The 11,592-nt window shown below is 51.5% G+C and overlaps 1 protein-coding gene across 1 annotated transcript; it reads left to right on the forward strand.

Annotated features, from left to right (window-relative positions):
- Positions 1-917: 917 nt before the first annotated feature.
- On the forward strand, positions 918-10,530 carry NCSTN (nicastrin; the record flags this gene model as incomplete). The annotated part of the gene is made up of 15 exons (XM_009872251.1): positions 918-1,061; positions 1,520-1,638; positions 2,640-2,785; positions 2,936-3,086; positions 3,449-3,558; positions 4,355-4,507; positions 5,696-5,800; positions 5,945-6,022; positions 6,150-6,319; positions 7,478-7,580; positions 7,811-7,906; positions 8,430-8,517; positions 8,640-8,791; positions 8,902-9,114; positions 10,216-10,530. Coding segments are annotated over 15 exons (1,951 nt in total), but the record flags the coding sequence as incomplete, so codon positions are not given.
- Between the last annotated feature and the right edge of the window lie 1,062 nt (positions 10,531-11,592).

Genomic DNA, 11,592 nt, shown 5'->3' on the forward strand with positions numbered 1-11,592 from the left:
TCCAGCCCCCAACATCCTGTGATTCTGTGAAAATCCCTGCTAAGGCAGAGAGGAACATTTTGAGCTTGGGCAAACACAGGACAAAACCCAGCCACAGCTTCTGGGGGTGCGAGGCGAAGCTGCAGAACATGTTGGGGTTAACAGGGTGAGAGAAGGGGGAGCACGGAGGGGATTGTAAGTTTGCATTTTGTCATCCTGCGATGGGGAGGGCGGGACTGCGTGGCTGTTAAAAGTCGGATCAGGGGACTCTCTCCGAGTAGTGTTCCTGGCAGAAGTTACTGTGAGTCAGGGCTTTCCCGCTCGGTTCTGCTGTCGCAGTGAGCCGCTCCCTGCAGCGGAGGGTGGCAGCTGCCACTCCAGGGCAGCGTGGCTGCACTTGGGCCCTGAGATAACCGAGAGTACAAGGTTCTCGGGCTTCTCTTCCACCCTCTTTGGGAGTTTAGTGCTGGGGCCGACAGTCCTGCCTTCCCAGTTCTGCACAGTGACAGCTCTCACTTTCTGGGTTTGCAGTCTCTGCTGAGGGGCAGCACTAAGCTGCTGCGGTGTCTGCGGTCCTGGAGGCGGCTCCTGTCCCCTCCGAGAGCCTTTCTGTCTCAGCACCGCAGCTTCCTCCTGCCTTTCCTTATTCCTTTCGGGAGACTCCTAGTGCTTAGTTACCTTGAAGATCCTTAAATGTCTTGATGTGCTTAAGAGGGGCTTTCAAAACCTGAGTACTTATTTCTTAATCTGCTGTTTGGTTGGGCTTTTTCCCTCCTGCTGAGAGCCACTGCTCCTTTTCTTGTCCTCCTTTACCTAAATAGTGCCACTTCACCACGTCTTCCTCCAGCCCTCTAATCCCGTGAGCTGTCCTTCCCTAAAGCCTTTAGTAACTGCTACTCCGGGGTGGTTTGGGAGTGTGAAGGAAGTAAAACGTGAAGGGCACCCTCTCTTTCTGCAGCCTCCATCAGCGGCGACACGGGGGTGATCCATGTGGTTGAGAAGGAGGAAGACCTGAACTGGGTGCTCACCGATGGCCCTCACCCACCCTACATGATCCTGCTTGATGGGAACCTCTTCAACAGGTCAGTCACCAGCGGATTTTAGCTTCCCTGGGTGGCTGGAGCCCAGAAGGCCAATGCTAGTCCCTAATCCGGTGGTGAAAATGGCATTTTTCAAGTGGCAGATGGCAGAAATCATCCCTGAAGTGTACTGAGGTTGAAAACTTTGTGGGTTTGCTGTGGTTTAGTGCCTGTATTTGTTGTCTTAAGTGGGCTGCATCTCTACTCTGGGGAAGTTGTCAGGCCATGTTCATCGCTGGAACAATTATTAAAGTTGATCAGACAACATGGCTGAGGTTGGTCACGTCTCTTCCTGGGCAGAGCGGGAGAGAAGTGGCTGAAATTTTCTGCTCGTTCTGAGATGAGAAAGGGACGTGTTACTTTGATCGAAAGCATCATCATGTGCTTGACTGCAGCGTCCTCGTCAGCGTCTCGGGTTGTAACGCTCCGAGAATGAATTCGTTGTTTCCTCTCTCTCCCAGGAGGGTAATGCTGCAGCTGAAGGGAACCTCGCGAGTGTCTGGCCTTGCCGTGGCTGTTGCCAAACCTAACCCTCCCCAAGGATTCTCTCCCGGTTTGAAGTGCCCCAACGACGGGTTTGGTGAGGAAACTTTAAGTCTTCGTAATTGTTGGGAGCAAGAGAAACGGTGCCTGAAATTGCAGCTCCCCTTTTGTATCCGAATGCTGTTTAAGATAAACATTCTACCTCCTCGAATTCTCCCTGGGGCGTTCAGTAAGGTTCTTCAAGCAGCAGATTTACTCTCTTGCCTTTTGAGGCGAGAGATTGCTACGCCTTCTGTATTTTTCCTCAAAGCTTTCTGCCCTGAAGGATGTCCCTGAGCCACGTTCGGCTCAGGGAGATCATCTAGTCCAACCCCCTGCCAGAGCAGGATCCCCCAGGGCAGCCTGGGCTAGGGCTCTAGCACCCACACAGGGAAGAAGTTTCTCTTCATGTTGAGGTGGAACTGGCCAAGTTCTAACTTAAACCCATTATTCCATGTTTTTATCCCCTTTCTCTTGACCCCCATCCCTCAGCTATTTCTCTACGTTACTAAATCCCCTCTCAGCCGTCTCCTCTCAAGGCTGACCAGCCCCAGGTCTCTCCGTCTCTCTTCCCAGCAGAGATGTTCAGTCCCTCGATCCCCCTCGTAGCTCTCCCTTGGACTCTCTCCAGTAGGTCCCTGTCCCTCTTGAATTGGGGAGCCCAAAACTGGATGCCAGGGCTGGTCTCACTAGAGGGGCAGGAGAACCTCGCTAGAAAACGACGGTTTGGACGTTCCTCCTTCCTTCTGAACTGTGCTGTTTCTCATGTGCCTCTTCCGCGCTCTCGGAGGATGATAAATGCTCACCGAGCGCTGGCGCCAGCCGTCTGGTGTGGGACGGCTTCGGGCGGGCACACTTCTGCTTTTCTCCGCTCTGCCCCTGCCGCACGCAGCTGCTGACTCCGTCACTCCAAGCTTTTTTTTTTTTTATCAGCTGGTTGCTCAGCCCGTAATGGAGCTCATTTGATAACTGCCAATGTTTTCTCAGCAGGCCCTGCCTTTCCTGCGGTCTATTACTCTCTCACAGGCTCAGATTTGCCCATTTCTTTCTCTTTCCCAGGTGTCTATTCCAAAGATTACGGCCCGCAGTTTGCACACTGCAATACGACCGTGTGGAATCCTGTGGGGAGCGGCCTTTCCTATGAGGATTTCGACTTCCCTATTTTTCTCCTCGAAGATGCCAACGAGACACAAGTCATTAAGCAGGTACAGCTGCACGGGTCAGGCAAGGGGGCAGGATTTTTGGCTTTGCTTACCTTTGGTGGTGAAACCTAGCGTGAAAAATACCCCACACGGTCTGATTTGATATGCAGCATGTACAGAAAAGCTAAGTTTTGTCGTTGTTTTGATTTCCAGTGTTATCAAGACCACAATGTCCCTCGGGATGGCTCTGGCCCCGAGTACCCTCTCTGTGCCATGCAGCTCTTTTCCCACATGCACGCTGTCACCAGCACCGTCACCTGCATGAGGCGCAGCTCCCTCCAGAGCACCTTCAGCATTAATCCAGGTGAGCGAATTCCTTTTTCCTCCTTGTGATGGGGGCTAAAAGTCCTGACGGAAGACAGTTGTGCCAAAGAAAGGAAGAAAATCGTAGAGTTTCCTTGAAGGCCTGCCTGCCAGCTTAGCTTTTTCAAAATAAGCTGAGGAGTTTGGGGCTGGATTTGTTTAGAAAATATTATGTAGGATAGATGCTGGCTGAGAAAGTTTACAGAGATCATCAAGAACAGCTCTGAAATTACTGCTCCGAATTGAAATCTTGGTCCTGGTGAATGTTTTGCCACCCTCACCCGTCCTCGAGCAGCAGTTTGCTCCTCTCTTAGAACCTCCTGCCCTAGTCTCAACTCAGGCCCTGTCGTTTCTGCTTCCTAGAAGTTGTGTGTGATCCTCTTCTTGATTACAACGTGTGGAGCACCCTGCAACCTATCAATTCCTCGGGAAAAGTCGAGCCTGATAAGAAAGTTATTATCGTCGCCACACGAGTAGGTACCTCTTGATTTTGCTTTGTGAGCATGGACTGGAGGGAATCTTGGGAGACGTGGGCTTAGACTCTCATGGGAATGTACTTCCCTTACGTATTTTCATTTCTTCCCGTGTTCCAAACCTTTTGGATCTGACTGGCTATTCTGTAAGCAAGAGCCTTTTAACTGGGGTAGCGGGGGGATTCAGCTGTTGTTTCAATATAAGAGCATTTGCATTTTGTTTCTGCCTTGTTACGTGAGACTTCTTCCAGCGTTTTCTTCACTGGTGGAACCAACCAGCTAGAAATAGTTTGCTTGTCTGTTAACACTTCCCTAAGATATGTCACATCCTTAAAAAATGTTGCAGAGAGGGAGACGGTGTGGTCAGCTCATCAGTGTTTTTTAGGGGACGGGACAGGCTGAATCACGGGGAGATTTTGCTTTGTGTTGAGCCAGGAGCCGGTGTCAGAGCTGAGGAAGACGTTCACTTCCCTGTCTGGCAGTCTGGTTTGCAGTCACTTTACACCCTCCAGAATTAAGTTCAGAACTCTTTTGGCGTTGCCTCGGAGCCTCGCTTCGAACGGCGATTAAACAGCATTACAATCATGACATGCTTGATAACTTCCATCTCTGGGTCAGGGCTGAGGGGCGGCGGCAAAGCTCTGAGGCCTCCGCGCTGACTCTGCACCACGACTGGTTTTTTAAGTTTCATGGTGCTTTGGTTCAGGAGGGAGAGAAGCGAGAGTTTCGCCTTCCCGCTGCGTTAACCCTCTGTGTCTGTGCACACGTTTCTTACACCTCCTGGTCCTGCTTGCAGATCGACAGCCATTCCTTCTTCTGGAACATCGCACCCGGGGCGGAGAGCGCCGTCTCTTCTTTTGTGACCCACTTGGCTGCTGCTGAAGCCCTTCATAAAGCGTCAGATGTTCTTTTGCTGCAGACAAATATAATGTTCACCTTCTTCCAAGGGGTAAGAGCAGCAGCATCGCTCCGCTCTTGGCCTTTATCCTAACACAGCAAATCAACCCTCGGCTCCCTGCAAATGAACTTTTTCCCCTCCTCTTTGCACGGAGCCGTTTGCCTGCGGCCCAACACCGCGATTCTCTCCGCTCCCAAGAGCTTAATCGCCCTGGGCTGACGACAGCAGATGGAGCTTCCGCTGGGGCAACCCATATTCTGCCCCACGGTTCCTCCTGGATGAATGACACAAACTTTGCTTTCCCTCCTGTGCCCTCCCGGCGTGCCTGTCTGCGTGTCTGTTCTCTACCTCGCTGCAACGGCCAGGCTTGAAATTCTGAAATGAAGCCCAGAAAAGGCTCGATTAAAAATATATGTGTTGACAGTGGCGAAATGTAGCTTCTTTCCGAGAGCCCAGCGCTGGAGCTGGCAGCTGTGGAAAAGCAGAACAAGCCTGTGGAGGAGGGACTGATGGCCAACAGCTGATGTTCCCCTCCAGGCGTCTGCACTGATGGCTTCTTTGTGCAGCTTTGTGAAAACCGGCTGCCGTGTGATTCCCTTCCCTCTCCCTGCTCGGCGTACATCCCCAGGCAGACTTTCCCCCAGCGCTGCAGATACTCCCTGTCCTGCTCCCGGGATGGAGGAGGAATCATAAGACTTGGCTGTGATTTAGGCAAGGGAGAAGTCCGGTGGCTGCCCTGACGTCGTTGCCCTTTTTTTTTTTTATTCTTGGGGGCACCTCTTCGTCCTCAGGCAACGCTCGGCTTCTTGCAGCTCCCTTGATTAACTGATTTCTGTCATTTAGCCTTCCCTCCTTTTTTTTTTCTGGGGAAGCAGATATCCCTCGTTTCAGGAAAGCTTCACGTGTTTAATTCCTGGAATGGAGAATTGCCCTTCTCCCCGACTGACTCGGCCTCTCTACTGCTCCCCGCCGTAAGAGTGACACTTAAGGCTGGCTTTGCCTGTGTGCCTCCCTTGGATACGGCATTCAATACCTGTCCTCTTTTTATTTTTGCTTTTTGTCTTCCCTTTTTTGTCGCTTCCTACACCACCTTTGCCTTCGGAGCCAGGCACGATGTGATATTTCCTTGGATCTTGCTGGGCGTGCCGAGCTGTTGCCTGCCCCGGTCCACCTCGAGTATTGCTGTTTGTGCCAGGCTGCTATCACTCTGTGATTCTTTTTATTTTCCTTCTCTCGTAGGAGACCTTCGATTACATTGGCAGCTCCCGGATGGTGTACGATATGGAAAAAGACAAGTTTCCTCTCCGCTTGAACAACATTCATTCCTTTGTGGAGTTGAATCAGGTGGGTGATAACTTACAGGACCTTTTTATTCCCTGTTTCTTTGCTTTTCCCAACTGGTTTTGTGTTTTCCCTGCCCTGCAAGGCTCCACGATGTCCAGTCGTGTACTTATGGTGGGTTTGTTTGTGTTTTTTTTTAACCTGAAGGTGGCTCTGAGGAATGACTCCGTTCTCTGGATGCATACAGACCCTGTCTCTCGCATGAATCAGTCTGTTGAAGCCCAGGTAACGGAAATCGATCTGGAGTCCTTCATCTAACCAAAATGCTGTAGGTGATCCGGATCTTAACCTTTCCAGAGAAACCACACATCCAACAGAACAGTGGAACAGTGCTCTTTTCTCTTCTTCTCAGGTTAGAAACTTGCTGGATATCCTGAGTAACAGCAGCGCGGGAGCCAACGTGACTTTGCGGGAAGCTGGATACTCGCAGCCTCTTCCTCCATCCTCCTTCCAGCGCTTCCTTCGGGCCCAGCACATCCCCGGAGTGGTCCTGACTGACCACAGGACAGCTTTCCAGAACAGGTACTGCCCCGAGGCAGCGACGCCGGCAGAGGGCATCTGAGCTCCTGCCTCGCCTCTGCCAGGGCTGGGGGTGCTGCCCAACATACATGTCGAGCAGCAGTCCCGCGGGGGAGGAAGCAGAGGAGCAAACATGTGCCGCGTAATTGAACGAGCGCAACATAATTATTCTGACAACCGAAAGAAATCCAGTTTTGTACAGAAAATGTTCCCCCACAGCTGGCTGGAAGCCAGAGGTGAGCAAATGGCAACTGAGCGTGCCTAAGCCTCATCTGTTCTTCCAGAAGCTAGCTGCTGCTGCTTTTTTTTTTTTGGCTTTTTTTTTTTTTTTTGGAATATAGCTTTCTATTTGTGATGGCAGAAAACCCTGGGCGTTGGAAAGGGCACTTTCATTCACCCCACATGACCCCACTACAGGGTGGTCTCCCCTTCAACTTTGGAAGTGGAAACGTGGGGTAGAGGACAGACATACGCCTCTCCCCTTTTTCCCGAACTCTTCAGATTGTCCTTTTCCCTTCGTCTTCCATCCTCCTCTGTTTCTGAGAACCTCTGTAGCAATCTAGGGAAAGTAGCTTCCCTTTCACCTCTAAATCTGCACTGCTCTAGAGGGGAGAGCAGAGCTGGGGTGCAGAAAAGCTCGACCGGGTGCTGTGTAACCCGTGTTTAGGCTGGGGGGGGTCAGTCCCTGCCTGACTGGGAATGTAGATTTTCAGCCCAATTCCCAGTTCGCTGCAGATGCCTCGATATAAACCTCTCACAGAGTTCACTTGGAATTCCTCACCACCTTCAAGATGAGGCATTAATCAAACCCACTGGCACGGCTTCCATCAAAAGCCCTCGTCCCAGGAGAGCCTCCTGCGTGGGTTGTCCTTGCCTCAGTTTCTCTCCCCAGTTAATAGATTGGGCTGTCGCCCACCTGAAAGCTAATCACAGCTTGTAAATTGCTCCGAGATCCTCAGATGGGAGAAGCTGTGGAAGGGCCAAGTTAATTATAAAGCCTCATTAAATGGTTTAAGGAGCGTGTGGCGGGGCAGCGCTTTGGCAGGCCGGCGTCTCTGCTCCCAGGAGACTGCTCCCACTGTTTTCTTTAGGCACGCTCTGAATCAAATTCCATGCCCCGTGCTTGCTTCCTGCCCCTCCCCAACCTCCCTTCTTTTTCAGATACTACCAGAGCATGTACGACACTCCGGAGAACATCCGGATGCAATACCCCGAGGGGCTTAGCCCTGAGGAGACCTTGGAGTATGTCACCGACACGGCCAAGGTTCCTGCTTTGCATTTTCTTCATCTGCTCTACCTGGCGTGGAGGGGGCTTTGTGGAGGGGTGGGGAGAAGCAGGGTCGCGGGGAGAGGAGGGGAAAAGGCAGATCTGTGCGGTGACAAAGGCACTCAGAGCTAAGCCTTGTGATGGATGTGGCGGTTCTGGCTTGCTCCCCTTGCTTGTTTTGTTGGATCTGCCTATCTTGATTAACACCGAGCCCTCTTCCTTTGCAGTCCCTGGCAGAAGTTGCCACAGTGGTCGCCCGTGCTCTCTACCAGCTCGCGGGGGGAGCCAACGACACCTCTGCTATTCAGGCAGATCCAAAAACGGTACGAGCAGATGGAATTGAGTCCCTGGCATCTCTGAGGAGCCCTCACGTACTTCCCTTCTGTCTCTGTTTATATGTGTTTACACAGCATGCCGTCCTGTCTGTCTCTGCGAGGGCTTCGCCTCTCCCCCTTCTCTCTTTTCCCCGTCGCAGCTGAATGAAAAAACCTTTTGCCCTTCTCTAGTTCCTTGCCTCTCGATCTCGGGGCAAGTGTTAAGCTTCATGAGGCCTGGACGAAACAAAGCTCCTTTATCCTCCTTCCTCAAAGCAGAAGTGGAAGCTGAGGTGAAAAGGGAACATGTGCCACAGGGATCAGCTTAAGGAGGTGACGGAGCTGAAATCAAACCCCATTTTCACAGCTCAGTCCTGAATTGTGTACAGTCATGACATAAAGTCTCTGCTTTGCTGGGCTCTTGGCCCCTCTAGTGGGAAACATCTGCCAGCCGAGTCGCCCTGAGAGGTGTAGCTGTTCAGATGTGAGTTTTCTCTCCTCTTTGTATAAACCAGTTGCCATCTCTTCCCAGGTTACTCGAATGCTTTATGGGTTTCTGATTAAAATGAACAATTCCTGGTTCCAGTCCATCATTAAACCCGACTTAAAAGGGATTCTGGGTAAGAGCAACATAGGGAAGAAGAACAGGGGCATGAGTTTGACCCCGTATGGTGCCTGGCCGTACGACCGTCGTCTGCTTCTGACTCCCTCCTGACCGATCCCATCTCTCTGGCTGTTCCAGGTGATGTTCCCCAACACTACGTCGCCGTTTCCAGCCCTGTGAACACCACCTACCTTGTGCAGTACGTCCTGGCCAACCTCACGGGCGCTGTTGTTAACCTCACCAAGGAAGAGTGCCTGAACCCGGAAAAAACCTCCAGCAGCGAGAAAGAAGTAAGTATCCAGTAGAGCAAGATGAAAGGGAGAGGTTCCAAGACGAGGGAAGAGTCTGGTTATTCATTAGTGGCCGGTTTCTGTCTCTTGCTCTCCCATTTTTCTTGCAGATGTATGAATACGCCTGGGTGCAGGGTTCCCTGGACCCTAACTCGACCTCACGAACCCCCTACTGCGTTCGGTCAACTGTTCACCTGAGCAAAGCTCTCTCTCCTGCCTTTGAGCTGAGGCAGTGGGGATCTACGGAATATTCCACGTGGACAGAGAGTCGGTGGAAAGAGATCCGGGCCCGGATATTTCTGGTAGCCAGCAAGGAGCTAGAGGTGAGTTTGTTGGTGTCTGAGAAAGAAAGTAGAGGGAAAAAAACCCACGTGAGTAGCTTTGAATAGCGTCTCCTGACAGCTCAGAGTACAAGATCTTGGGCTGTCATCCTGTGCAGGAACAGCCGGGCTTTGATCCTTGAAAAGGAGGTAACCAAGAAAGTGTCACTGGGGATAACCCTGGCACCTCCAGCCCTTTGTGGGTTAATAAGGGAGTCGCAGGGGCTGAGGCAGAATAATCAGGAGTCCCCTGAGCAAAGCTCTGTGAATGAAAGATGGAAGTGGGGGAGTCTTAACCCCTTCCCCAAGCACGGGGAAGGTGTTTTGCCTGATGTGCGACTCAAATCTTCTTCGGATCCTCTCTTGACGTGGAAATAACTTTGGCACAAACCTTGAAGGCTGTTGTTGGTTCAGTGCCTCGGATTGGCAGAACAAGGGTTACGCGTGTGGGCCCTGTGGGACTCTGCTGCCTGCCTCGATGCCCTCTGGTTGGCTGTCGCTGATGTCAGACCTGTCAGGAGGGACTCGGGACGCGCTGACATCATCGCTGATGTCATTGCGCTCCAGCAGTAAGCCACCCGAAGGCCTCGCAAGCCCAGGCAATCCTGGCGTGTCTCCGGTGGTTTATCTGAAATCCGAGCAATTTCTCTGGGTGGCACCAGGGACTTTTGAACCTGCCTGTTTGCCCCGGCCCAGTAGATCCCAGTCTGAGCTGCCCAGTTTGAACGGAGCCGTCCCTGAAGTGTTGACCCTGTAGAAAATGTACCGAGAGAGTGTCTGGCCCCTGCCTGGGGACTGCTGTGAAATGTTCCGAGGGATATCCAGCCCTGCCGGGCGAGAAGGGTTGCCAGGGAGGAATCTAACGAGGCCTTAGACACTCGAGCTTCCGGAAGGTGCTGAGCAGGAGGTGATCTCCATCCAGAAGTTATCGACGGATGCTGATTCCTAGAATATCTTTGGAATATCTTTTATTTTGCTGTACTAGTGCCTCAGCAGCGAGCCGGTCTCGGTAGCTTTCTGACAGAGACTCCTCCCCAGTTCGATGCAGATTCTGTGAGGTGCTGCAGGTCTGGTTTGGTTTCTTTTTTTCTCCTCCCTTCCTAGATAATCACTCTGGTCGTGGGCATTGCCATCCTGGTCTTCTCTCTCCTCGCCACGTATTTTATCAACGCCAAAGCGGATATACTTTTCAGCATCCCGCGGGACTCTGGGGCTGTGGCTTACTGAAGATGCTCCCCTGGGGGCTCGAGAAGTCTTTGTCCTTGGATTTACAATTGTCAAAGAGAAAACTACACTGGAATTCCCCTCTCGCTGGGTAGGGGTGCAAATGGGTTCTCTCCAGAACTTCTGTGCTTGGGTTCTGGGGGCTGAGCCCTAAAATGTGTGAGACTTTCCCAGAAAACTGTGCCGACCGAGCCCTAAAGAAACTGTGGCTGAGAAACTCCCAAAGCCTTCCTTTTCTTTTCTTTTTCTTTTATTTATCCTTCCTTTTGAGCAACGATTGGTCTTGAGATGTCAAAGTGACGGACGTGTTCCCAAAACAAATGCAGAGTGAAGGTGTTTTCCCTGGGGTGCAGCAGATTCCTGGGGTGGCCACCGGCACAGGTCACCCGTTAACATCCAGCGGTTGCCGTGGACCTGTGGATGCCGCCACGCAGGGAGGGCAAGAGGATTAGATGTCAAATGTCCTTTTATTTTTGTCTTTTTTTTAAATGGTGCAATATTTTCTGGGCTTTGTATATATATAAATAGTTCCGTTTAATTAAAAAAAAACTATCTCCGCTTCCAAACTTAACCCATTGCCTGTTCTGTCTTACTCAAGACCCAGAACCTGGTGGTTTGCCCCCGCATGTGTGCCCCGTTGGTTTTGGGGCCGAGTCGTTGTCTCTAGTTGCTCCTGCCCACCCCGGTGCGACAGCAGCTGTCCTCAGCTGCGCCAACCTCAGAGTTGATAACTCCCCTGATACACTTTTCTCCATCACTCCCGAGATCGTGTGCATTAATTAGAGCATCCCTAATGCTAATAAGCAATGGGGAATAAGCGCCTTCTTAGTACATTAATGTGGAAAGTAGTTGGAGGATTGGCGTGTAAGGAGATTTATTTTTATCTGAGCGATGGAAGCAAAATTACCGAGTTCTGAGGAGCAACTGGGTCTCTGGTTTTGACAGATTTCTCCTGGCAAACCCCGCCGTAGTGATTTAAGATACTGTCCGTCCTGACAGAGGTTCCCAGCGTAGTCAGGAGAGGAGACAAAACCTCCCTCCATTCCAGTTCAGCCTCGCAATCAAGTTCAGGTAGTGGGGAAATGCTCTTTCGACTCACTTGGGCTCGAAGCTTGAATTTCTTCCAGATCTGCTACATTCTGAGGTTGTTTGACGTCATTCCTGGTCTAACCAGTTCTTCCTGACACTTACGAGACGCGGGGCAGCTTTGAGTTCTGCCCAAGGACTTGGCATCTTTTAGTCTCTGGGGTCAGCAGG

Source organism: Apaloderma vittatum, unplaced genomic scaffold (assembly GCF_000703405.1).
Source record: "Apaloderma vittatum isolate BGI_N311 unplaced genomic scaffold, ASM70340v1 scaffold28216, whole genome shotgun sequence".
Taxonomy (NCBI): domain Eukaryota; kingdom Metazoa; phylum Chordata; class Aves; order Trogoniformes; family Trogonidae; genus Apaloderma; species Apaloderma vittatum.